This window comes from Oryza glaberrima, chromosome 2 (genome assembly GCF_000147395.1).
Source record: "Oryza glaberrima chromosome 2, OglaRS2, whole genome shotgun sequence".
Lineage (NCBI taxonomy): Eukaryota > Viridiplantae > Streptophyta > Magnoliopsida > Poales > Poaceae > Oryza > Oryza glaberrima.
In genome coordinates this window covers 1975039-2002986 of record NC_068327.1, presented here as the reverse complement: position 1 = coordinate 2002986, position 27948 = coordinate 1975039, and the positions used below count along the sequence as shown (strand labels likewise).

Sequence of the window (27948 nt, the reverse complement as noted above, 5' to 3'; positions counted from 1 at the left end):
TAAATAGCCCATAGCTGATTTGTGTTTAAAAGAAGTTTTGATTTAAGTCATATTTGTGTGCGCGGCGTGTCGCCGCACATTCCTTTCTAGTTTTCCTCACGGCACAAAATCCTCGCCTCTCCCAAGTCATCTTCTTGCCTTGCTCGCGTTTCTCAATTATTTTCCCTCTCTCTTTTTCTTAAGTGGTTTTTCCATCTTTCTCTTAATGGTCGATAGTAGGTACTAACAAAGGGGAAAATGATATTGCTGCTAACTAAACGAAGTAAAATAAATGACCCAGAAAAATAGTGAAAAATATATACTATAAACCTAACCTATTCACAATAAACATACACGACCTCACTAGTCACTAGTGCCTCTCAGGGTTGGACCCAGGATTGGCCCACGACTTGGGCCAGCCCATTATAGCTTGGACCATTACATGGTGAAAAAATAGACTTTATAATAGAGATTGCATCCCAGGCCTCGAGCCATGGACCGGGCGGCCCAAGGCCTGGGGTCCACCCCTGTTGCCTCCTAAAGTGTGGAGGTCGATGTGGTTGATCCCCGCTCTGATGGTGATGATGCAGCGGAGCGACGGGACGGTGTCGAAGAGCTCGGCGCCAATGCGGATGGGCCTGCCGCCTAAGACGAGGACGACGCGAGGTGGGTCGGCGTCGGCGGCCACCGCGTTGAGTAATGCGTGGATGGAAGCGTTGGCGCCGAAGAGAGGGGAGAGAGAGGATACAGAGAGGGAGGAGTGAGGATGACATGTGGGGCCACGTGGGTCCCACCATTTTTTTATTATTTTGTGTGTGGAACTGACATGTGGGTCCCACGGGTTTTATTATTTTTTCAGCTCGAATTGCCACGTAAGCGCCACGTCAGTGCCACGTCAGATGAAGACCGAGTCAAATTAGCCATGTAGGCGCCACGTCAGCCAAAACCGCCTTCAAAACCGCCGAGGGACTTCATCTGCACCGGTTTTGATAGTTGAGGGACCCGTTGTGTCTGGTTTTCCGGTTGAGGGACGAAAATCGGATTCGTTGACAAGTTAAAGGACCACAGATGAACTTATTCCCCTCCCCTAAAGACATGTACAATGGTCATTAACAGGACATGATCTCTTAATGTTGCTAATTATGAATATTTGCTGACATGGAAAAGAGAAAGAAAAGAGATAAAATATTGCTATTGTGGGTAATAACTGCTCAGCAACAACTTTTATCCTCAATAAAATGAAAACATGGTTGTATGAGGATGAAAAAAAAAGAAAATAATGGAATAAAACTATATTTTTTAATGATGGTTTGGGCTTTGTCGTCGCAGCTATTAATCTTGTATGGTTTAAAAGACACTTGTCTCTGTCTTGCATTCCGCCATCATATTTGTTGCCAAGTTGACAACACCAGAAACCAACATGATGCTGCCGCGTGGACGGTGGACAAGGACGAGCTTAAGGGAAGCCCAAAGGAATAGATGAGAGAGAGAGAGAGCAATAGTGTACTTAATGGAGATCGGGATGAAAGAAAAATGGTGTGCACGTGTGAGATGGTGATGACGACGGCAGCTAGCTAGTGCCGTGCGTGCATGTGATTGTGGTGAGGATCGAGAGTGAGAGGGAAGGGAAGAGAGTGTATTTTTTGAGAATAGGCAAGAGAGTGTGTTGATTGTGTATGTGAGAGCCGTTCTCTTCGAGCTCAGGCTTAATTTGACAATGTATTGGTTGTGTTTGTGAGAGCCAGCGCTTCTCTTCGAGTTCAGGCCAAATTTTATAGCAGAAGCATGGATCGATCAGTGCCTGTCGCCGCCGCAGCCGCCGAAGTGATCAAACTACCTCCTTGCACCTCATTGCCATTTGTAGATACACTAAAAAAATATGGGGCCTTATTGCTGGATGGGTGGGATATCAGCAAATTGAACCAGCTCAATGAGAGGAGGCACAGTCAATACAACAGTGGTGGGAGAGCATCGCAAACACGCCAAATGTTCCGAAGAAAGAACTCTGATCACTCATCCTACTAGTTGTATGGGAAATCTAGAAGGAGAGAAATCGACGAATCTTTGACCACAGAGAGGTGGCAATGAGTTTCCTCCTGTTAAGAATTAAAGAAGAGGCTAGCCTTTGGGCTTTAGCAGGGGCTAAGCGGCTGCGCGAGTTAATCCCGCACTATGTATAGTGTATAGCTACAGTTCCTCGATTTTTTCCTGTTGCCCCTAGGGGTTGTATTTTCTTCTACTCTATTCAATGAAAAGGCACTCTAGTGCTATTTTTCGTAAAAAAAAAACTTCCTCCTGCTAATAAATGAGCAGACAGCCGGCCGGAAATCAGTCAGTTCACCAACAAATTGATCGTTCGGCTCGCTCACGCCCAAACCAAGAGTCCAAGATACAAGTACTCCCTCCGGGTTGATAATACTTGTCGTTTTGGACAAGGGCACGGTCTCCAAAAAACAATTTTGACCATTATTTTCTATTATAATATGTATAAAAGTGTTAACAAATATATGATCTTATTAAAGTACTTTTTAAGACTAATTTATACATGTAGTCACCATATTTGAAAGACAAATATTTTAAAAATAATTCATAATCAAAGATTCTAAAGTTTGACCTCACCCTTATCCAAAACGACAAGTATTATCAGCCCGGAGGGAGTACAACAATCCAGCCATACGCGCAGGTTATTAACTCAACTCCGACCGTGTGGGCCTCATTAACAAGTGTAATAGGCTGCGCCCGCCCATGCATGAATAATTAATTAAGTAATTTGTGCCAACGGAAGTACGCCATCTCCATGAATATTGGGCTGACAATCAACAGTCATTTGCACACGAACCATACATATTTCTTCCTGTTCGTTTTGCATAATCTTGTGCTCATGAGCCTCATGCATGGACACCCAACAAGTGCCTCGATCATTGATCCCAAGATTAAACTGATTGTTCATTTGCACATCAACATCATTTCCGCTCAAGAGACAAAAAAAAAAAAACACTGAGGCACTTCTATGATATTAATGTGCACTATGTTGCAAGATCAATGTCTGCATGTATGAAAGATTTGTTTACATGTCACAGATGTTATATGTCTTCATTTTCAGCGCCAACAGAACATATGTTTCTCCATGATGCAGACTCAATGCAGAAAATCACTGCTGCCCAAATTTCGACTCCATCTCAGTGTTTTGTAATTCACCCTCTTCCTGCAGTTTTTCTTGCATTTCAACTAGCAGTTCCGGCCATTCACCGTATAGAGCTTCTTCGATCTTTTCCTCGGAATGTTCATATGGATGGGACCTGATATTCCGATTTAAGTGCAGAAACTCCTTAACAGTCCGGCCGTATCTCCGGCGCCTAAGCCATTTCCCTATCTCACTGTTTCCTGACGCTGTGCGAAGCCAGTCTGTGTGATAGAATGTCTATCTTCTTTGTAGGATCTTTGCGGCCAAGATAGCCCATAATATGATTGTACATCATCATGAATGCATCCGTCCTACACATTTAGTAGAGATGCATACTGATGAAAAAAATGAACCCAAATAATGTAAACAATCACTTAATCATGAATAGAGCAAAATCACAAAAACATGTGCATGATGGGCTTGTTTAATTGAAAGCAATTACACCCTACTGAAATTTCGGCAACTTTAGTACTATCACATATATGTTTGCTTTGCTACCAATTTTTTCCCACACTAATACAAACTCTATATCTACTAGTACCAAACTTGTTAATAAGAACAATCAAATCATGAATAGAGCAAAATCACAGAAAAAGCGTTCGCGAAATCAATTTTACCCTACCAAAATTTCAGCAATGTCGTTGCTTTCTTATCAATTTTCGCCACTAATATATATACTACCAAATTGGTTCGAACCAATGTAGCATGCGTAAATCATATTAACAAGACACGTGTATTTAGGTAGTACGAACTAAATAATAAGGACAACAGTAGCATAAATCATATTAGCTAGCAAGATACGTGTATTTAGCTAGTACTAACTACGAACTAAATAAGGACAGCAGTAGCAAACACAGTTTACTAAGCAAAACTTCATCTAGGTGTTACTTGAGTACTGATTTTGGATAACTTACTGGATCTAATTGAAGTAATTAAAGTATGTAAAAACATTCGGGTGTACCTGTTTGCCATGGGCAACAACGAAGCATGGTTGGTTATCAGAAATTCGTCATCAGGTTTGACTAGTCCTTTAAGCAAACCCAAGTATTTGCCAAAATCAGGAGGGATGTTGGTCAATCCATTTTGTCCGACAGATAACTTGATCAACTCTTCCAGCACAACGGACATATACTGATAGTCACATTTAATCCGATCAAAACTGAAATCATCATCTGCAAGGGTGACATTCCTGAGCTTTAGTTCACCCGAGACAATAACTAGATTTTGCACTGAGAGCGGGGCCAGGAGATAACGCTTCTGTTCGTGCAGAATCTTCAGAATCCTCGCAAGTCGCCGAATGAGTCTCACTGCTATATCCGACATTCTCCAGAATGTCTTCGCTGAGCCCAGTACATTCGCCTTAACAAGCATAGGATTTGCCTTTGACATAAGTCTCAGCGTCAATTATCTCCTGATGACCGAATGATTCATCAATGTAGCATGCTGACGAGGAAGCCCCTTTTTCCTGCTCACTGGATGAATTAGTCTCAGATGAAGAGGAAGAAATCGCCGCTGCTGGTTGGCTGGGGATGGCCGCCGGTAAAGAGGTCGGCGAAGGCGTCTGTTGCCTTGAAGCCGACGAGCTGCGCTTCCCTGAACTTGAGAACATCTTCCTTATCACCAGCTGTTGCCACCGATTTCTCCGAGCTCGGACATGGCGAAACCTCTTGTCGGTGTCATCCAACATAAAACGAAGACCGCCGCTCATGCCATTGTTGCTCTTGCCAAAGCCGTGGTGGGTGCTCTCGAATTCGAAGATTCTTCTGCTGTGGGCGCAGCGGCGGCGGCGACGAAGAAATGCCGCGAGATCGGGGAGTATGCCGCCATCATCGCTCTCGAAGGGGTCGCCCACGCCGAAGCGCACCTGCTCTGCCGCGAACCACCAGGGAAGAGAAGGCGATGCAGCACCGCAGCGGCGGCGAGGGAACGGCGCGCCGCGGTGAGGGAACGGCGCGAGGTCGGCGAGGCAGCCGCAATCATTGCTCTCCCAGCCGAAGAAGTCGCCCGCGCCGATCACTTGAGCACACCCCCCCCCCCCCCCCCCCCCCGATTGACGAGTCGTCCGGGCGCTTGACTTGGAAGGTTCGAGTCGGCGGCGGCGGTGGTGGTGAGGTGGTGGCGGCGCCCCGCAATTTTGGAGACGACCTCCGCTCCCGGGCGGCGAGCGGCGCCGAGCCACCGGACCACTAGGGACATCTACGGGAAGGCGTTTAACTCCTCGAGGAGGGAAGCCGCGGAGACTCGCCGCGCCGCCTCCGGTAGAACCGCCACGGCAGCGGAGGAGGGAGCCGCGGCGGCGGCAAGCGTCGCCGCGGAGGAGGAGGAGGGAGCCGCGGCGGTGGCGAGCGTGGCCGCGGCGGCGCCAAGCGTAGCCGCGGAGGAGGAAGAGGAAGCCGCGGCTGCGTGGCCGCGGAGGAGGGAGCCGCGGCGGCGTGGCGAGCGGCGGAGGAAGAGGAAGCCGCGGCCGCGTGGCGAGCGGCGGCGGCGGCGAGCGTGGCCGCGGAGGAGGGAGCCGCGGCCGCGTGGCGAGCGGCAGCGGCGGCGAGAGGTAGTGCGGTGGTGAGCCACCGGAGAACCATTTCGGCGAGCACGGCGAGCACGAGCGCCACAGCCCGCAGGAGTTCGAATACATTTGTCTACTTAAAACACCGGGATTGCCGGAGAGTTAGTTAGGGGTGCCACGTTCACTTTTGCAAAAAGACCCCCGCTGTTCTGTTAATTACACATTGGTCCTTCCTCTGTCACAAAATATTTAAGGGAAAATTGCAAAAACCACCCCAAATATCACTCTAAGTTTGAGATGCCCCCTATAAGAAGATTTGTTGCAAATCCACACGTCCTAATTCACCTTGCTTTGATTTAGGCACCTTCTCTCTACACATGCGTGATTCCTGGAGCATCTCGTGGCGAAATTAGCCAAGTTCCGCTCATCGTGATGATTTGTCAACAAGTCCCTTTTGCATTAGATTGTGGCCTTAATTTCTGATTAAACTGTAATGAAACCTGCTGTTTTGGGTCATCTGACCAATTGCAACAGATGAAGTCATGCAGTTATAATCTGGCTATATGATTACTGCTTCATGTTTAAATGTTTCTATATGCTCATTACATCCTAAAAAACGGATATGTTGTTCAGTACACATGATATTAGTTTGGAATATATAGCTAGTATATCATGAAAAACACAATAAAATGGCCATGATAACGCAACGAAATGATCGTCTTATATAGAAAACAACATAATCTCTTGCTCCCCCTGAGTGGGACTCGGGTTGATTTCGCCATGAGATTCTTTAGAAATCACGCGGGTTGATTTCGCCATGAGATTCTTTAGAAATCACGCGTGTGTGGAGAGAATGTGCCTAAATCAAACCAAGGTTTAGGAGGTGGGGATTTGCAATAAATCTTCTTATGGAGAGGCATCTCAAACTCAGAGTGACATTTGGATGGTTTTTATAATTTTCCCAATATTTAACGCCGTTGACTTTTTAAAATATATTGGACTTTTTTAAATATATTTGACCGTTCGTCTTTAAATTGCACGTTAGATGTCACTTTTTGAAACATGTTTGACTTTAAATTGCTCGTACAAAGAATAATAACAATTTGAACAAAACTCGTACATAGCATTGTGCTTCACAAACAAAGACAGATCATTCTTATCAGGCAGACTATGAGACCAATCAACAAAATAACACATGTTCCTATGAGACACGAAACCACCGAGCTTGTAGTTCAACAAGATGAAGCTGGAATGACATGCTACGTTGTTATCTCCTTGTTGATGGCTTCCCTTTCCCGACATTCGATCCAGTGCTCTCATTGCCCTTCTTGATGAAACCAGTCAGAACCTTCTTTGCCTTTGACCATTGCTTTTCTGACTCTGAATTTCTCATGAACGGACACACTTCACCAATAGTGATCTTTGGAACCACCCTCTCCTTTTCCAGCTTATTATTCTCCTTACGCTCACTAGACAGCATTGCCATGGAACTTGTAGGCATCTTCTGCTCAGGCAAGAGCTGAGTTGCAGCTTCCGAGGGTTTCAAAGATTTCCCGCTTGGTTTCACTTTCGTCCTGGACTCAGCATGTGAAGCAGAGGCCTCGGTAGCATTTGAAACTTTTGGTGGTGCTGGATTGGTGTTTGGCAATATTTGTGATAGACTGAAAGATGCACTCCCCATGCCACCAACAAGATCCCTCCAGGCAGATTTCTGAGTCCACAAGGAAACTCTTTTAGGTTCACTAGCAAGCGAATTTTGTTCACTCCCATTTCTGGTAGAAGAATCTGCTAGTGCTTCAACATCTTGGACACTAGCAGAACTTTTATCTCCATCGAGTTCTGATGAGAACTCATGTGTACCTTTTCCTGACAAATCTGAAGATTTTTGTTCATTTTGGATGGCTCCTGATATAGCAGGGAAAGACTGTTTCCTATTTCTAGTTTCAGAGAAATCAGAGGATTTATGCCTCTTCTGCAGAGAAGATTCTTCAAATTGTTGACGTTTTCTGAAGCGTGAATCCTGAAAATGCAGAAAATGTTAATGAACATAACTGCACAACAGAGTAGTTCATCACAGAATAATGTTCGAAATACTTGCAATGTGCATACCTTATCCGCTGCTTGCTTTTTGCTATTCAATTGTGCTACAGAGCTTTTTGGCTTGCGAGTCACGATGTTAAGCACGAGATCATCCAATTCTTCCTCAGAAGGATCTTCTGTTTCTTCCATTTGGTCATCCAAATCTTCCTCAGAAGTTTCTTCTCTTTTATCCATTTGCAACTCATTCCTGGCGTTAGAGGGTTCCGCGGCATCAAAATCGACACCATGATTCTGAATTTCCATTGAATCTAAATGGTCATTCTCCTTCTCAAAGAGCTTGCTCATCACAGAATTCATAATACTGCGCTCCTTCTCATATGCAGCAGCATCAAGAACAGAAGCATATTCATCATTAGCTGCCTCTGGAGGTCCACAGTGCTCCTCACAGTCACAAAAATGAATTGGGTAAGAAGGGACTTCGATATGCCGGAAACTGTATTTGTGCTTTCCAGTGCCTTTAAAAGGCAAGGCTTTCACCTGTCAAGTGAAATCTTGATTAGGTCAATGCATGTTTAGGAATTAATTGACATATTGAATAAACATTGTCAATACATATCACCTCTTCATTTTTTACAAGCATAGTTTCAATGGGATGTGTATCCAAGTAAGTTTATGTAAGGAGTTAATGTATACCCAGTTTCTGATTCAGTTCTTAATTCAACAATTGATCTTAAAAATTACACCTGCTTAGTTTAGCCCAAATTCTGAAAGACAAAAGATATGATTAGCATGTCTGATAAAAGGATGCAGTTTACACTAATGTAAAATATAGAGAAAACCTAAAGTTCACAAAGATCATGTTATTCTGCATATTAATGGATGGAATACAATTTACTTGTTCAGTCACACCCATTCAGGAATCAGGACTAAGTGGCTATAGAGCACATAATGATGCATGAACAGCATAAGTGCTGAGCATAAGAAAAGTTTCTCACAGCCTGACCAATTGCTCACCTTCCTCAGTTTTGGGAAGTAGATGTTAATCTTCGTACTATCCAAAACAGCCTTATTCGGCTCGAGCTTCTCCTTCTTGCTCTCCACATCAGCACTAGCTGGCATTTCCTGCGCCGCTGCCGCTTCCTGCTCCCATTCACGCTTCAGGCGAGTAAGGTAGTGCTCCTTAGCCTTCTCCAGCCTAAGTTTTCCCCCTTTCCACTTACACCCATTGTACTGCACACAAGCATCAATCTCAAACAGTCTTAGGCCAACAACAATTCAGCAAGCATGGCACAAATCATAATAGGTAAAATCATCTAATAAATCCAAAATTAATCGTAATTTGATCTCCACTAGTACACACTAGGATTCCTACCACGAACAGACAAGCTAGAAATCGAATTGTTGATGGCTGCTACTGCAGTGGAGAGACGAGAAGATTGGGGGGGGGGGGGGGGGCGGCGATGCGTACGGTGGAGAAGAGCTTGGCGAGAGCCTTGTTGGAGGGGCAGTGGAAGTCGACGTAGGCGAAGCTGCGGCCGTTGGTGCGCACGAACTCGACGCCGGCGACGCGGCCGACGGAGGCGAACATGGCCTCCAGGTCGGCGGCCGCCACGCCCTCCGAAATACCACCCACGAAGATCCGCGCCACGGCACCACCGCCGCCTCCCTCCTCCACCGCCGCCGCCGCCATGGGAACAGAGTACGGAAGCACCGCGGATGGACGGCGGACGGCGGACGGCGATGGGCGCCAGGCGGAGGGCAGACGAGGATGGAGACAGAGACAGGGGAGGCCGAGGCGGGCCTGCGACCGGCGACGGCGGCGGCGGCGGCGATGGCCGGCGAGCGACGCGCGAGTGCGGACAACTACGAAGGGGAATCGCTTGTCAATCGTGTGACCTAGCGGACTAGCGGGCTGTATCGTTAGACTGCCTGCTTCATGGGCCGGCCCATATAGCGATATGGGCTACTGGGCTTGGTTTTGGCCATTTATGTGGACTGCTGGATGGACGGTCTGCTGTGCATTAAACATAGTTCGTCAACAATTTAAGATGCCAAATTGCGCAGATCAAACAATTTAGGCAAACAGTGTGATCATCAGTTCAAAAAAAAAGGGTCTAATTATAAGTTTGCAAGCTATTCTGCATATACAAACATGTAAGTGCAAATGCGTATGCAAAGAGACGGGTTTGAACAACTTGACAAGGAGATGTGTACTTAATCCAATCTTAAATTTAACTCGGGATTTCGCACTACGTAGGGAGCTGGCTACATCAAGCTAACTCGGTGTTGTTAGAGACCTAATGCAACTGTACAGTATACAGTATGGACCGGACTTGTGTTCATCCGTATCACGATTCAGTTGACAGGTCCGACGCCATGGTTCTTCAGTTAATCTGGGCCGGCATGCATGTTTGTTCCAAGCTAATCACTTGTTTGCTTCTAAATCATCCATTCTGTAATGCTTGATTGCTTCCTTGACGGATTCACGCGTGTCTTAGCTGCTAATCTGCTTGGTGAAGCAGCATAATACATCTCGAGTCATTGGCCATCTTCTCCGTCCTTGATTAGGTTGCAGATGTCCGAGCATTCCAGAAGGCTACACATGCACAAGATGAAGATGAACTGATGCTTTTCTTTTCTTTTCTTTTTTTTTGCGTGTGAATTGATGAGGATTTGCATGCGAATTGAAACAGGAAAATTGCGTGTACCAGTACTGACGGCTGCGAAAATCCTCCTTGAACACCACCAGTGGTCTGCATATATTTCGATCCATCCATGAACGGAGCAGAAGGAATTAGTTGAAGAGATCAGCAGAAGCATTGAAGTGTTCATCTCGTTAACTCTGAATGATTGATTAGTTAAGATCGACAAGATAAGGCGACCAATGAAGCTACCTCCTTATGTTGAAGGGGCCGTCGACGCCGGGCGAGCCGGCGCCGCCGAGGACGCAGGTGCTGACGCACTTGGAGGTGCACCGCATGGCGCTCGCCGACTTTGGGTGCTTTATCTTCTCCGCCTGCTTGTCCTCCCCCGACAGCGTCGGCGGCACGTTGCACAGCGTGCTCGCCGCGCCGCCCTCCGCCGCCGCCTCCTCCTGCGGAGCCGGATCAGCAGCCGCCGCCGCCGCCGTCGCTGGCGACGTCGACGCCGCGAGCACGGCGGCCAGCGCCACCACCGCCGGCGCCTGCAGCATCCTGATCACCACGCCGTGCCGCGCCGGCGGCGGCGGCGGCACAAGCCACGGCCGCATTCTTATTCTTCTTCGCGCGGTTTCTGTACGTCTAGCTTGTCTCGTCGAGCTCGGCGGCGGCGGCGGCGGCGGCGGCGGCCATGGCCATGAGAGGCTCGAACTCGGAAGCGAAGCTATTAGTTTACTGGTTCGTTTGGCCCGGGCCCACCGGGATCCAGTGGGGCCCACATCGAGGCCATTCTGTGGAGGGAGAAGGCAGCAGAGGCGTTTCCCAAGTGTGGATAGCCTCAGGCTTTAGTGAGCCTACGTGGACTCTCCACAGCCCAACTGCATCTCTTCCCTGGTAGTCTTCTACTGTTCTTCCAGTCCAGGCAGATTTGGGACAATTCCTCTATGTTTCATGTAAAAAAGAAAAAAAAGAAAAACACAATCCAGAAAATTTTGAAATTATACTTTTGAATTTTTTTTCTCAGAAATATATAAGATTTGAATGGATTTACACGAATACACCGTTGTTGCGGTTCGGTAGTGCGAAATCACGAGACCAACGCGCGAAGGTCTCGTAAGGCGAGAGCGTGAGAACGTTCAGTCTCGCTGGTTGGCCAAGCGAGATGGCTTGAGTTGACGCTAATGTAACTAATCATACTGATTAGTGATTAATTTAATTACTAACGATGTTAATTAAAATAATAATAATTGATTAATTGCTAATTGCACTAATTAATCTATTAGTCGCGTGAGATCGCGCCGTCTCACACTTACATTCTGCGACAGTGGTATACTTCTGCTATTCACTTCTAAAAGTGTATATTCCTATGAAATCATCGGGCAAAAAGGTGTATTTTAATATATTTTTTCCCGGGAGTACTCCACATCTATTATATTATTAAAGGAATAGAAAAAAGAGTCTCCACGTTTACTCTCATGGCCTAGAAATTCTCACATTAATCGGAGAAAAAGAAAAATCAGAGTCCATATCTATCTATCTACTACTACTTAAAAAATAAGAGCTACTTCCATCGTCCGTTAAAAAAAACCGGGTGAAAAAAAACCGAACAAAAAAACCATGTTTGTCCGATAAAAAACCGGAACGGAAAAAAGAAGTCCGATCCAGAAGAAAAAAAGGGGCGAAAAAAACCAAAAAAACCAGACGGAAAAAAACCAGGTTTGTCCAATAAAAAACCAAAAAAAAAGTCCGACTCCTATATCCGGATATAGATTCGCTGTTACAAACAAAAATTGACTCAGATTGCTGAAAACAAAATTGATGTGCCGGATTGAAGATCTGTTTGTAAAAACAGAATCTACATGTTGAGAGCATTCTATTTTTATATGATTTTAATTTTTGGATTTGTACTTTTATATTTGAGTCCCCATAATTTTTATATTTACATTTGAGTCCCTATAATCTTGCAACAAGCTACTTGAGGTCGTTTTTGTTAAAAAAAATAATAAAAGAGAAAGAGAACAAAGGCAGAAAGGTGTATAAAAAGAAAAAGAAAAGCCAAAAAAAAAGTCTGACTCAGATTGGTGAAAAAAATTGATGTGCCGGAGATCTGTTTGCAAAAATGGAATCTACATGTCAAGAGCATTCCATTTTTATATGATTTTAATTTTTGGATTTGTACTTTTATATTTGAGTCCCTGTATTTTTTATATTTACATTCGAGTCCCTATAATCTTGCAACAAGCTACTTGAGGTCGTTTTTGTTAAAAAATAATAAAAGAGAAAGAGAACAAAGACAGAAAGGTGCATAAAGGAAAAAGAAAAACCGCACAATAAAGAAAATAAAGAAAAACAACAACAACAAAAGTTTTTTCCCTGAGTGGCGAAAAAAACTGTAGATCCGATGGAAAAAAAATCTGATTCATATAAAAGGCAAAAAAAAAAGTGGTGACAAAAAAAATGCTAGACCCGAATCCTTTAAAAACGGAAAAAAAAGTCTGATTCCTATAAAGGCAAAAAAACATCTAAAAAGTTCGTTCGATTCCCTAAGAAAATGGTGAAAAAATGGTTCGTATAAAATAAAAAGCTGGTTCGTATAAAATAAAAAATGCAAGAGAGAAAAAATGGAAAGGGCGAAACCAAATCTGATTTCTAACCAGTATATATCTCTTCTCTATCTCTAATCTAACTATTTAAAAAGAGAAAATGCATGAGAAAATAAAAACGGTTAAAATAACGTGTGAGGCAAAAGTCAGAAAAAAAGCGCAAAAAACACGCTAAAAAGGTTCTCCATCATCAATAAAAAAATAAAAAGACGCGCGAGAAAAATTATTTCCATTGTCGGTAAAATATTTAAAAAAAACATGTGAGGAAAAAACTATCGAAAAAACACGCCATTTCTAAAAAAAATGGTTTTAAAAAACCGGGCAAGAAAAAAATACCGTCTATTAAAAAAAATCGCTCTGAAAAAACTGTCAGAAAAAAGCTAAATTGATGGACGCTTGAGTCGGATAGGATCCATCGATTTTTTTGCCATCTACTACATGGCTTTATTTTGTCATATATTCTCCTGTATTGGAAAAAAGCAAAAAAGAACCTTCGAAAAAAACAAGCAAAAAAACGTGCAAGAAAACAAGAAAAAAACACACGAGAAAAGAAAAGCAAAAAAAGGGAGAAAAATATGGTTTTCTTCATAAGTAAAAAAAGAAAAAAAAACATGGTAGGAAAAAACTGTTAGAAAGAAATGCGCCATTTCTGAAAAATGGTTTGAGAAAATCACGCAAGAAAAAAAAACACTGTTTATAAAAAAACAAGCCGCTCATTAAAATAGAAACATTGTCATTGACATCATTATGCATGAAAAACGTATATTATTATTAGAATTTTTTTACCCGTTGCAACGTACGGACATTTTTGCTAGTAGAAATACAATTTAGAAATAGCTGAAATTCAGAATTAAAAAATAAGGAATATTAGAAGAGGAGACTAGAATCCATATAGAAATACAATTTAAAAATAGTTAAAATTCGGAATTAAAAAATAAGAAATATTAGAAGAGGAGACTAGAGTCCATATAGAAATACAATTAGGAAATAACTGAAATTCGGAATTAAAAATAAGGAATATTAGAAGTAGAGTATAGAGTTCATATAGAAATACAATTAGTAAATAATAGAAATTCGGAATTAAAAATAAGTAATATTAGAAGTAGAGTATAAAAGTCCATATAGAAATACAATTAAGAAAAAAATAGAAATTCGAAATTAAAAAATAAGGAATATTAGAAGTAAAGTATAGAGTCCATATAGGAATTTAAAACTAACTAAAATTTGGAATAAGCATAATAAAATTAAAAGTAGAGTTTTGAGTCCGTATAAAAATATAATTTACAAATAACTAAAATTCGAAATTAAGAAAAACATGGGAAGAAAAGTTTAAAGTCAATATAGGAATACCATTTAAAAGTAACTGAAATTCGAAATTAAAAATTAAAGAATATTGAGAGATGAGTTTAGAGTTCACATAGAAATACAATTAGAAATAATAAAAAATCATAAATAAAAATAAATAATATTGGAAGAAGAGCCATATAGAAATACAATTTACAGAAAATTCGGAATTTAAAAAATATTAAAAGACGAGTCTAGAGTCCATATAGGAATATATATAATTTACAAATAACTAAAATTTGATATTAACAATAATTAATAACTAACACGTATATAAAATACAATATGAATATTACACATTTGTAGTTTTGCAAAGTTATTACGAAATTTAAAATTATGATGTCATTTTAATATATTTGAATAATATAATGAGAAAACATATATGCTATTATATGAGATAATATAATGATGCTAGCCATGCAATCTGCACGGGCCACCATGCTATTTTTGTTTTACAAATACACGATTTCAGTTAGCCAAATTGTGGTGTGGTCAATTAAGATTCTTGATGAGTGGGGTCTGTTTGGTTGGGGACTAATATTGTGACACATTTTTTTTACTAAGATAGCTAAGCTTAGTCTAGCCATACTTTTGTAGCAAACAAAATGACAAACTAAGCTTAGGCAACGTTTGGCAAAGAAAATAGAGTGTATGACATGTGGGCCAGGTGGCTAAGAGTTAGGGAAAATAGACTTGTGGCAAGAGTCAAATACTATCTACTAAAACTGTGACTTGACTAAGGTTAGATGTGAAAAATTTAGTTACCAACCAAACATTATCTGCCATTCTGTTCTGTGTTCACTCGCTTGGTTGGAAAGGAAGCTGATCGAACATGTCCTTGCCTCACACCGAAGCTTTGCAGTTCAGTACTGTCAGTGCACACCTGTATCCCATCCCTCCATCGATCTGCAGTACGTACGGCAATGTGCACACAATGTCACATGCAGATGCATGTCGTCCAACAACCATTGACACAAACTACTCCAAAGGCTGTGTTTAGTTTACGTTAAAATTGAAAGTTTAGTTGAAATTAGAATATGTAACGGAAAAGTTAGAAGTTTATGTATGTAGGAAAGTTTTGATGTGATAAAAAAGTTAGAAGTTTGAAGAAATATTTTGGAACTAAACACGGCGAAAGTGTCTCATTTCTTCTTGGCAGCCAAGCATCCTGAGCTGAATACTCCTGTCTGATTCAAGCAACACACAGCTAGCAGCATTCAGATCACAGGAAATGGTACAGGCGTGCACTGACAGTACTGAACACAGGTGTGCACTGACGATTGCGAGCACAATTGTTTCGGTTTCTGAAGAAAGCTGAAGAAAACAACAATGCTAGAGTGCTAGACGGTTCTAATTTATGAGAAATTAGATGAAATTATGGCTACATGCATGTGAGATTCCTGCACCAAACTTTATACATGTGCGGGATGTGCCCAACAACTCCATCCATACTCAATATTTTCAGTGAAGAACAAACGTCTCGCGCTGTTAGATTATGACCAGTACTCCATTAATCGTGATTCGTGAAGCTATCACAAACTGATACGGATACTCCCCATGTTCGTCTCTTCCCGTCACCAAAATGCTAGAAAAATTAAACCGTCCTTAAAATACAGGGTGATACCACAATACAGGTATGCTAGGAGCTGATTTGGTTCAATGCTTTATTAAAACTATCTTATTAAAAATTCAGGCATATCTAACAGTTTCATTTGTTGATCAAAAGCTAATTATAAGCCGTAGTGGCTTATTAGTGATAAAAAAATAATATGCAAAACTCTTGTATATGTGTTCTTCGTGACTTAAAAAGTAATACTGGAAATAATATATATTTAAAATATTTTGAAATCAAATTTAAATTTAAGTTTTTAAATTTATATTTTAACTTTAGCTTATTGTTTTAGGGCAACCGATGGGCTCTAAATGTTGGTGGTACAGCGATCCAAAATACCCATAATTTTTTTTTTTGAACTGACATGGGACATGTTTATTAGTCTCTCCGTCCCAAAATATAAAGAGTTTTAAGTGGATGTGATATATCATAAATTCATAATACTATGATGTATCACATGTACCTAAATCTTTTTATATTTTTAGAAGAATGGAGTATCTATCATTGGATCAGGAAGGAGGGCGGTGCCATTATTTCGGGCATCAAAGCAAAGTATAGCATGCTTGGCAAGGAACGAATTGAACCTAAGCCCTATTTAGTTTTAAAGTTTTTTTTCAAACTTTCAACTTTCCATCACATTAAAACTTTCATACACACACAACTTTTCAATCATATCGTTTCAATTTTACCAAACTTCCAAACTTCAGTGTGAACTAAACACAGCCTTAGCTAAAGGAAGCCAACCCAGCCCAGCGCAGCTAGCTAGCCAAGGCAAGCGAGCTGACGTACCAATAGCAGTAGCAGTTGCTAGCCTGACACCTCCGTTCTAAAATATAATACTTTTAGCTATAAATCTAAACAATATTTATCATAATTTATCTATATTATAGTTAAAATTAATTATATTTTGAAATAGACAGAATAGCTAAATTTACAATGAGGTTGTTATGATCGAATAAGGCTACTAGCTAGCGTGTGTGAGTCTGCCAAGTGCCAACTGTACGTGTAGTTGGAGAACATTCGCATATGGGAGACGCATGTTCACCACCTCTCGCCTGTCGTCTCCCCGGCTCATCTCTCTTTCGTTCTGCCCACGCATGTGTTCATCTTCTGTGAATAACCAACCACCTGGTTTTACTTGCCTACTACCACCGGTGGAGAAATTATTTTTGGTCGGTCGAACAAATCCCACAATAGTCCCAGTTCCATTAAAAACCAGGACTAAAAACGATTTTTAGTCCCGGTTAAAAAAATTTTGATCTGGACTAAAGAGGATCTTTAGTCCCGGTTCATCCCTTGTTAGATGTATGTCAGGGGGTCGAGAATCTTTAGTCCCGGTTTATACTACCAACCGGGACTAAAGATTACCACTTTAGTCCCGATGGTGATACCAACCGGGAGTAAAGATAGATTGATCTTTACTCCCGGTTGGTAATACCAACCGGGACTAAAGATCGATCTTTAGTCCCAGTTGGAGTTATCAACCGGGAGTAAATATTTCTCTCCCACATCTGATCGGTTAAGTCCCAGACAGATATTTAGATAAGATTGGAACATCCCCTCTCTTCCTCTTCTCAGATTCAATCCTCTTCCTCCTCCCCTCCCCTCTCTTCCTCCCCTCCTCCCCTTCCTTTTCTCCTCCTCCCCTCTCCTCCCTCCCATCAGCCGGCCGGCGGCGGGAGGCGGCGGCGCGGCCGTGCGGGGGGAGGCAGCGGCGGCAGGGAGGCGGGCGGTGGGTGGCGGCGGCGCGGCCACGCGCGTGGAGGCAGACGGCGGCGTGGCCGCGCGCAAGCAGGTGGGCGGCGGGCGGCAGCGGCGGGCAGGCGGCCGGCGGCGGCCGCGGCTGCGGCCGGGTGCCGGCTCGTTTGCTTTTCTTTTTTGTTTTTTTAATTTGTGTTTCACTGGATGTATAATTTTTTAGATTTTGTGATTCATTGCATCGCATGGATCTGGTATGTATAATTTGTATAATCTGTGATGTATTTAATTTGTGTGTAGTTTTTTAGAATTTGTGATGTATTTGATTTGTGTGTAGGATTTGTGATGTATTTGATCTGTGCGTATAAGTAACTTAATATTTGGGATGTTGATTTGGGGATGTGCATCTGTAACATCCTGGCCTAGGGCTTAATAGGATTAATAGAATACTCATATCAACAAGTTGCAACTTCTTTTCCGGAAGCCAATCTCCAAAGAACTCCAAGGTTAAGCGTGCTTGGCCTGGAGCAATTTGGGATGGGTGACCGACTGGGAAATTCTTCCCGGGTGTACACGAGTGAGGACAAAGTGTGCAGAAAAGACATGTGTTGGTCTGTGAGGGCAGTCTATGACCTATGAAAGCTGCCAGATGTAAGTGGGCTCGGCCTGGGAGAGGCGGGACGTTACAGCATCCCATTTGATTCGGGAGAAAATACAGGGATTAACACTAGCCATTAGCAATTCAACAATAAAATAAAATAAAAAGATCTCGAGGAACTGTCGCTTCTCCTCTGTAGTCCCGGTCAGTAACACCAACCGGGACTAAAGACACCAACCGGGACTAAAGATTCCTAAGTGGGCTCGGCCTGGGAGAGGCGGGACGTTACAGCATCCCATTTGATTCGGGAGAAAATACAGGGATTAACACTAGCCATTAGCAATTCAACAATAAAATAAAATAAAAAGATCTCGAGGAACTGTCGCTTCTCCTCTGTAGTCCCGGTCAGTAACACCAACCGGGACTAAAGATTCCCCCTCTTTACTCCCAGTTGGTGTTACCAACCGGGACTAAAAATTAATCCCGGGACTAAAGATAGCGATCTTTAGTCCCGGATTCGTAGTCCCGGTTGAAAAACCGGGACTACAAAGGGTGCTAAATCGGGAGGAAAAAACATTTTTCCACCCGTGTACGCTGAAATCGAATCGAATCGAAATCGACCTGCATTGTACCTGGAGAATACCTGCACTCGAATATGGTGATATAAGCATACCAACCAGCTGTGCAGTTCTTTTCCCTGTTTAAATTTTTACTCTACTAACGGCTTAATATTCAAAGAAAGACTGAAATATCCTATATTAACAGGAAATTATTTTGCGGAATAAAGGTAAGGAGATAAAACTGTACTTATTTTGATACTCTCTCCATTTTGTATCGTAATTAACGTCAAAGTTCTAAGTCTAACTAAAATTATAGAAAAAAGTAATAAAATTTTCAACACAAAATATATGTACTATAAAAATATATTTAATAATAAATATAATGAAACTAATTTAGTGTCATTGATGTTGCTATATTTTCTATAAATTTAAATGAATTTGAATTAGGAAAAAGTTAACACGGTTTATAATATAAACGGAGAGAGTATAAAGAATAATGGTAAATATTAATATAAATATTATATATATTTTTGACAGAGGGAGTCGTACGATTTGGACTTTGTCCCAATTTGGCTTGTGAGAAATGGACTCTCCCAGTGACGGTTTGGACTTTGGAGTGGATCGATAGTGAGGAGGATGAAAATGGCAGAATGGGAGACAAGGCGAAAAATGTCCTGAACTTTCTCGCAATCGCATCAGACGCTGCATGCATGTACAGTACTCGATCAGCAACAGCATATGCAGCGAACAGAGAAAGGAGAGAAAAAGGCAAACTCGATCACAGCTCAGCTGCAAGCAATGCGTGATGATTGATAGCTATAGGTGGATCAAAACGCGTCTTCTGTCTTCTCCTCTCTTTACGCGTCGCCGTGGTAGAAAGCAGAAAAGGGCCAGAGATCATCGCAAGTTGCAGGGAAGGGCAGCGTTTGGCGCTACAGCTAGCTGCTAGCTGAGCTCGCGTATCTGCTGCTCGTGCTCAGATCGATCATTCCATGGTCCCGTTCAATTCATGGGAAACTGTTTTGTTTTAACTTCAAGAGTTCCTTCCGAATGCACGTTTTCAGTTCAGTTTAATTATACAGAATCTCTCCAAATTTCCTCCATTTCCAAGAATCCCTAAGTGGATGTCTCTAATTACCTTAAATGATAATGTAAATAGTTATAAAAATAATGTAAAACAATTTAGCTGAGTTCGAGGCAGCTTCTTAAGTTGGCTAGTGGCTATCTCGTTTTCTATAAGCATGCTCGCTAAATTGTTAAACGGTGTGTTTTTTATAGAATTTTTAATAGACTTTTTTTAGAAATTAAACAAATTCATTATTTAAGTTCATAATTATTAATGGTCAATTATAATGCGCTAAGCTTTTCTCTTTTTGCATGCCGTGAAAAAGCCAATCCATTCAGCCCAATCGAACTCATACTACAATAGATATAAACCATCTGATAAAGTCTCAAGTCTAAACTGTTTCTATTTGTTTCTCATTGGATATATCGATCTTTGACCTGGTTTTTTATTGGAATATACTTCATCCATTTCATATTATAAGATTTTTTAACATTGTCCATATTCATATATATGTTAATGAATCTAGATATATAAGTGTGCATAGATTCATTAACATCTATATGAATATAGATAATGCTAGAAAGTTTTATAAACTGAAACAGAGGTAGTAGGGTACATCACTAGAATTAATGTTGTCAAACATTTTTATAAATTTCATAACTATACACATTATATTTTCCAGAAAAAATGTAATTAAGGAGAAAAAACTGAATAAGAAGACATCTCCTCGATGGATTAGAATACTGATCCCCAATCCACCACAATACCTCAGATCGATCCCATAGTTACAATATAATACCATTGATTTTTTTAAAAAAAAAATTGTTTGATGTTGATTTTAAACTAACCAATATAGTATCATATAAAAAAGGATAAAAAGAGATGGAGGGAGTACCATACAAACGTAAAGCATCAATGCAGATTGATCAAAACGCTTCTCATATCTTTGATCCAACGACGATTAATGCACATGGCCATGCCTCCATCAACAACGAAGTGCATGAGGTGACGTGTAAACCAAATTAATCTCATCTCGCCCTGCTAATTGCATTTTTCATGCCTATTAAATGCGCCGGAAATGCAGATATATACATGAAAAAAATGATACATGAAAAAAATGACATATGGTACTCTACAGGAGTACCAGTCGTCGTACTGTTCACCACCTCTACTCTACTGTTTGATACCGTCTATTTCATTGATATCTCCCAGCTTCATTTGTACGGTGAATCAAAGTTTAATTTAATACTAAACTAGTATTCCCTCCATTTCGTAATGTAAGTCATTCTAGCATTCTCCATATTCATATAGATGCAACGGAGGAAGTAACTGCTAACTAGAGTATGCATACATGGTCATCACATGGATCTTAATAACTCCGAATAAAAAGGACCAAACCAAACCAAACAATTCGTACGTTTAATTTTTTTTCTCAGTTGAATTTGGAGACAAGATCATGTGAACTACATTCATCTCTCCATGTTACAGCCATACTAGCATACATACGGCTTTATACTTTGCCATGATCATTACTACTACTCCATGTTGCAAATTGGCATAACTGCATATTGAAGGCTGCTATTACGTCCTTGCATATCTCTCTGTATTCTGTAAGGTGTCGCCAACTCGGATGAAAAGTACAGCACAGTACATGAACATGTATATAGATCTCCTACTGAAGTACTGAAGTGGGGTACTAATTATATAAACACTCTTGGAAAGAGAAAAAAAAAAACAGCAACTACTTGGCAGTCCAGTATAATTATACTGGTAGTAGCATTATATATAGCTTTTGTAGTACTACCTCGTACACATTTACAGTCTAAGCTAGCTAGCTTTATTTCATTGATCAGCTTTGCAAATTGTAGTATCATTGAGTGCAAGAGACTCCATTGCTATTACTGCAGAAGATTTTGGTAGTCTACTGCCTGACTAATTACTCATGAATATGCCACTGTCTTCTCTAATTCTCTCTCCTGTAAAATTGAAAATACCACTAAGTTTTTCCATTTAATTTTACTGTACTATTGCAGAGCTTCAGTGTAGTAGTACAACTGGAGCCAATGCAATCAAGGAGCTGTGGGACCCTCTAATTAGCAATTGAACAAGGGAGAGGGTGTCAGAGCTTCCTGTGGAAACACTGGATTGATCTCTGGATGATGAAGGGATTATTATCAGATGTTGAAAAAAGAAATCAAAAGTTTAAGAGCACTGGAGACTGGAGTTGGAACCCAAAAGGACAAATACAATAATGCACCAGCTTCCAAGAAGTTTAGGTTAAATTACTGACACCTTTGTCTGCATCAACAAGCTGTTTCCTCTTGCATTCTCATTGCTTTCAAAAAGTTTTGAAGCTGGATGCCTTTGAAATCGTTTGAGAGGAAACAGTACGGAATGGAGATGTATTACTAGTGCAACTATTACTCTAACCTGGCCGGCACGTTAGGTTCTCTGGATCTGATCCTTACCTAATCATGCGCCTCTTAATTACCCTCTTACCTTGCATAATTAACTGCAACGACTTCATGGGCGACGACTCTAGCTGGTGGTAATTAATCCTTGTAAGTAACCAAGTGGTCCAGTTAATGCAGGCATGGTCCATGATCTGATTCCCAGTTAGTAGTAATAGTAGTAATTAGTTTAGTCAAGACTGGCTAATTGAACTGGAGAGTAAATTGAGCTGGGCATGTGTTAAGCCTTGTCTCCACCACATCACTTTCAAGTTTCCATTTTTTGCAACGTACTCCGTAGGTGGACACCATCAATTTTGGGCTCAGGACAGTTCTTGTCGCTGGAATCTGAGGTCGTCCTTTTGTTATGCATGAATTACACTACGGGTGTGTTTAGTTCACGTTAAAATTAGAAGTTTGGTTGAAATTGAAATGATGTGACGGAAAAGTTGAAAGTTTGTGTGTGTAGAAAAGTTTTGATGTGATGGAAAAGTTGAAAGTTTGAAGAAAAAGTTTAGAACTAAACAAGGGCTACGTCCATCAGGAAAGCATTGATTCTATATGAACCTTGTTAAAATCAGCTCAATTTCTGTGAGATTTCATATTCATCGCTCGCTTGGTTCCACACAGAAGCATAGATGGATTATATGCTTAAATTTACATTTTCACCAAAAAGAGTTTTCTAAAACAGCAATACAGCCAGGATTTCATCAAACCGTTCCCGAGTAAAAAAAAAAAGGTTTAGGCCGAGTTTAGTTCCAAACTTCTAATTTTTCCATCACATCAAAACTTTCCTACACACATAAACTTCCAACTTTTACACCACATCGTTTCAATTTCAACCAAACTTTAAATTTTGGTGTGAACTAAACACATCCTTAGAAGTTTTTTGAAAACCTTTATCTCCTGGCGAAATGTGGTTAAATTGTTGTCAAAAAAATTTAAAAATCGTTTGATTTTTAAGACTGAAACCGAGCGGTTTTGCAAACTCTGGATGCGGCTAGTAAAATACTCCCTCCATCTACTTTTGATAGTCATATTTCTAAATCTAAAAAATTTATTTTTGATAGGCATATTTCAATCCAACAACTTATCATCTTAATGACTTTCTTGAATTTAATGCGTGACTCTCCATTCTTACACACAAGATTGGCTACATGGGTATCGAAAAATGTAAATATTAATGAATCGCTTGTTTACGAGAAATAACTAGTAGTGTATTTAAATGGATGATAAGTAAAATCACTTATCGTTGGTCTGTGTGTCAAGATGAAGTATGACTATTAAAAAGTAGATGGAGGGAGAATAGTGAAATCCATGGTGGCTGTCTGCTCTGCGCCGCCACAGGCGCGAACCTTTTGAATTACTAATTCGAACACAAACACCGACGCGTAGTACCATATCACGCCACGGTCATGCATGGGGATGCGTAAACAACTCCATCCAGCTCGCCAAACCAGCCAGCAGCCCAGCACTACTCCAACGCAGCAACCAACACGTACCTCCACATGGCAACCCATCGATCCGTCCACGTCCCCAATCACACCGCCAAACCACCAAACTGGAATTTTTATTTCTTATTCAAAAAATAAACAATTCAAAAACTTATTTTCAAAATCTGTAAACTTTCAGCCACACCATGGCACCAATACTGTCTAGCGTGCTAAAATAAAATTGTCACACAATCTATAATTGGTGTGATAGTATTATCCTAACAACATTATAATTGGTGTATCCACGAATCAACGTGATCAAATAGCACTGGTCACGCCATTTAGACCGGTGTAACAGTGTTGTTGAGCTGCTGTTGAGCTGGAGCGGAAAAATGTTCTGATCTACTCCATCAGTCCCAAAATAATTAATCTAGGATTGATTTTTTTTTACGAAGGGAGTAGAAAATAAGTCTTGAAAATATTTGTTTTTTAAATTTAAAAATTCAAAAGATGGGAAAAAAAATCATCAAACTCCCCCACGTTAAAACGCTCCCTTCGCGCTCCTCTTCGTCCGTGCCTCGTCCTCCACCGCCGCACCGCCACCCCCCATGTGACCCCTCTCCACCCATGTGACCCGCTCTGAATGCCCACTCCCTCTCCTCACACATCACACCCCCACGCTCCCCCACACACTGCCACACACTGCACACTCGCCTCCCACTAGCGAAGCTCCTGTCGCCGCCGCGTCGTTCCACGATGATCTCTCGCGGCCACGCCGCCGCGGCGTGGGCGCTGCTGCTGCTGCTGCTCGGGGCGGCGGTGGCACAGCACGAGGGCAACGTGTCGGAGGAGTACGCGGCGTCGTTCGCGTCGCGGTACGACGCGCCGCCGTCGTGGGCGTTCCCCAACCCGCGCCTCCGCGCCGCGTACGCCGCGCTCCAGGCGTGGAAGCAGACGGCCATCTTCTCCGACCCCTCCAACTTCACCGCCAGCTGGGTCGGCGCCAACGTCTGCGCCTACAACGGCGTCTACTGCGCGCCGTCGCCCGGCTACGGCGGCGGCGGAGGTGGAGGTCTCGTCGTCGCCGGCATTGACCTCAACCACGCCGACATCGCCGGGTACCTGCCGGCGTCGCTCCCGCTGGGGCTCCCCGACCTCGCCCTCATCCACCTCAACTCCAACCGCTTCTGCGGCGTCGTGCCCGACACGTTCCGCCGCCTCCGCTTGCTCCACGAGCTCGACCTCAGCAACAACCGCTTCGTCGGCGCGTTCCCGGAGGTGGTGCTCGCGCTCCCCTCGCTCCGCTACCTCGACCTCAGGTTCAACGACTTCGAGGGCTCCATCCCGCCCGCGCTGTTCGACCGCCCGCTCGACGCCATCTTCCTCAACTCCAACCGCCTCCGCAACCCCATCCCGGCCAACCTCGGCAACTCGCCGGCGAGCGTCGTCGTGCTCGCGCACAACAACCTCGGGGGATGCATCCCGCCGTCCATCGGCAAGATGGCGGACACGCTCAACGAGATCGTGCTCATCGCCGACGAGCTCACCGGCTGCGTCCCCACGCAGGTGGGGCTGCTCAGGAAGGTGACGGTGTTCGACGTCAGCGACAACCACCTGCAGGGCCCGATCCCGGCGAGCGTTGCTGGGATGGCCGCCGTCGAGCAGCTCGACGTCGCCAGGAACCTCTTCGAGGGGGCCGTGCCGGCCGGCGTCTGCGGCCTCGCCAGCCTCAAGAACTTCACCTACACGGACAACTTCATCACCTCGCGCCCGGGCTGCGGCGTGGCCACCGCCGACGGCGTGTGGAACTGCATCCCCGGCGCGCCGGGGCAGCGGCCGCCGTCGCAGTGCGCCGCCGCTGCGGCGCACCCGTTCGACTGCAGCAAGGCGCAATGCCAGGCCGCGTCCTACACCCCGACGCCCGGTGGTAGCCCTCGACGTGGTGGCCAAGGGCCACCGGCGCCGGTGAGCTCGCCACCACGGCGCAGAGGTCCGTACCCGCAGCCGCCATCGAGCTCTCCTACCCCGTCATACCCCTCGCCGTCGTCGTCCTACCCGGCGCCACCGGGGTCGAACACCCCGTCCTACCCGTCGCCGCCATCCAGCGCCACCACACCGTCGTCCCACTCGCCGCCGGGGGGCTCGAGCTCGACCACACCGTCCTACCCGTCGCCCAATGGTGGCAAGCCCAGTACACCGTCGCACCCCTCGCCGCCGGGATCCACCACTCCGTCCTACCCCTCGCCGCCGTCGAGCTCCACGACCCCGTCCTACCACTCGCCGCCGCAGGGCCACACCACCCCATCACACCCGTCACCGCCGTCGAGCTCCACCGCTCCGCCGTCCCACTCGCCGCCGCAGAGCACGCCTACTCATCCGTCCTACCCTTCGCCGCCGGTGACATACACGCCTCCTCCGCCGACCTCGGCCGACAGACCAGACGTGCGGTTCGCGCCGCCGCCTGGCTCGTACGGCCCCATCCCCTCGACCCCTCCGTCCTCCGGCTCGCCGCCGTCGCCTTCCTCCGGCTACCAGCCGCCGTCGGGCCAGCCCGGCGCGTCGCCGCCGACGCAGCACGTGCCGGGAGCGGGGACCCCGACCACCACGCCACCATCGCACTCGCATCCATCCACCCCGCCATCGCCATCGGGGCCAAGCTTCCACCCGCCGCCGACGCCGCACAACTGCTCGCCGCCGTCTCACGGTAGCAGCACCGGCGGCGGCCACGGTGGTGGACACCCGCCGTCGACGTCAACGCCGCCCGGCGGGAAGCTCCCGTTCCCGCCGGTGTACGGCGTGTCGTACGCGTCGCCGCCGCCGCCGGTGAAGCCGTACAACTAGTCGCCGCCGGCGGATCGAGCGGCGCCCGCCAGTATAATACCTCGATCTCCCTGTAGTAATTTTGCTTCTTGATTTTTATTTTTATTTTTTGCTTTCTTTCTTCTTTTTTTTCTTTTCATTTCTTCTTCCTCGCGAGTATTGGATGAAAAATTGGATTAAAAGAGCTCCGCTATGTATTCTTTCTTCCTTCTTTCTTTGATTCCTTCCTCGTTCTCAAATCTGAATCAAATCATCGGATTTATTAATTAATTAATTTCGGTGTAATTTTGAGCTTAATTACATGACATGACATCTACGACCTATCTGTCCAGCTCATGTTTAGCATGGATTAGTTTCTCGTTAAGGTTCATGCAAAATGACATGAGAATGATTGCATGAGAGAGGCGATCTCAAATTTTTTGCTGCCTTCACAAGGATCTCAAAGGGCAAGGTGATTGTCAAATCAGGATCGAAATGGCGTTTGTCTTCAGCTACGCGATGAGAGAGAGAGAGAGAGAGAGAGAGAGAGATGGGAGAATCAGAATCAATGAGATGAGATGCAGGTGGTTGATGAGATCGGCGCCCGTGACTGGAAACCGAGGAGGGAGTGAAGTGGGCATCGTCTTGTACTTCGTGTGTGCCTCCTGTTCTCGCTGTCGCCATCAGCGATGGATCATATGCATGTGTCCATGGCTCTCGTGGGCTCGTGCCATCTTTCCAAGGATAATCACCTGGATTAAGAGCTAAAGACCTCTGAGGCTCTGACCTGTCTGCATCCCGTGCACATTCGAACGAGAACAAAGCGAGCTGTACAAATTCACATCACATTTATATCTAGGCACTGTTTAGTTCGCGAAAAAAAAAATTTTGGGTGTCACATCGGACATTTGACCGGATGTCAGAAGAAGTTTTCGGACACGAATAAAAAAACTAATTTCATAACTCATCTAGAAAGTGCGAGACGAATCTCTTGAGCTTAATTAATTGGTCATTAGTACATGTGGGTTACTGTAGCACTTATGGCTAATCATGGACTAATTAGACTCAAAAGATTCGTCTCGCGATTTTCTCCCTAACTGTGCAATTAGTTTTTTAAAAAATCTATATTTAATGCTATATGCATGTGTCCAAAGATTCGATATGATGTTTTTGGAAAAAACTTTTTGGAAACTAAATATGCCCTTATATGGAGAAGAGAGAAAACAAGCTACTACAGTATGTGAGAGATGATTGAATTACTCCCTCCTTACCCAATAAAAAAAAACATCCAATTTTAAAGATGGATTGTCCAAATTTATCTTTAGAATTGAAACTTTTTTAGCGGAAGAGGTATGTATTAATGATACGATATATTATACTCCTATATGCTATATATATAGAGAGAGAGAGAGTGTTAATTATTATATGAGTAGATTGTTA

General features: G+C 43.5%; 3 protein-coding genes and 1 pseudogene across 3 annotated transcripts; 1 reads left to right on the top strand and 3 right to left on the bottom strand.

Moving 5' to 3' along the window:
* Positions 1-2983: 2983 nt before the first annotated feature.
* LOC127764614 (uncharacterized) lies at positions 2984-4833 on the bottom strand (annotated as a pseudogene).
* A 1881-nt stretch (positions 4834-6714) lies between these two features.
* Positions 6715-9580, bottom strand: LOC127761067 (protein REPRESSOR OF SILENCING 3). The gene is made up of 4 exons (XM_052285282.1): positions 9175-9580; positions 8721-8936; positions 7776-8243; positions 6715-7686 (listed from the first exon to the last, which is right to left on the bottom strand). The coding sequence occupies exons 1-4, from the start codon at positions 9394-9396 to the stop codon at positions 6934-6936; spliced, it is 1659 nt and encodes a 552-aa protein (XP_052141242.1). The 5' UTR covers positions 9397-9580; the 3' UTR covers positions 6715-6933.
* A 311-nt stretch (positions 9581-9891) lies between these two features.
* LOC127763858 (uncharacterized) lies at positions 9892-11158 on the bottom strand. The gene is made up of 3 exons (XM_052288656.1): positions 10601-11158; positions 10415-10459; positions 9892-10302 (listed from the first exon to the last, which is right to left on the bottom strand). The coding sequence occupies exons 1-3, from the start codon at positions 10954-10956 to the stop codon at positions 10245-10247; spliced, it is 459 nt and encodes a 152-aa protein (XP_052144616.1). The 5' UTR covers positions 10957-11158; the 3' UTR covers positions 9892-10244.
* A 13118-nt stretch (positions 11159-24276) lies between these two features.
* LOC127761068 (leucine-rich repeat extensin-like protein 7) lies at positions 24277-26722 on the top strand. The gene has a single exon (XM_052285283.1). The coding sequence runs from the start codon at positions 24466-24468 to the stop codon at positions 26548-26550; it is 2085 nt and encodes a 694-aa protein (XP_052141243.1). The 5' UTR covers positions 24277-24465; the 3' UTR covers positions 26551-26722.
* Positions 26723-27948: the final 1226 nt, after the last annotated feature.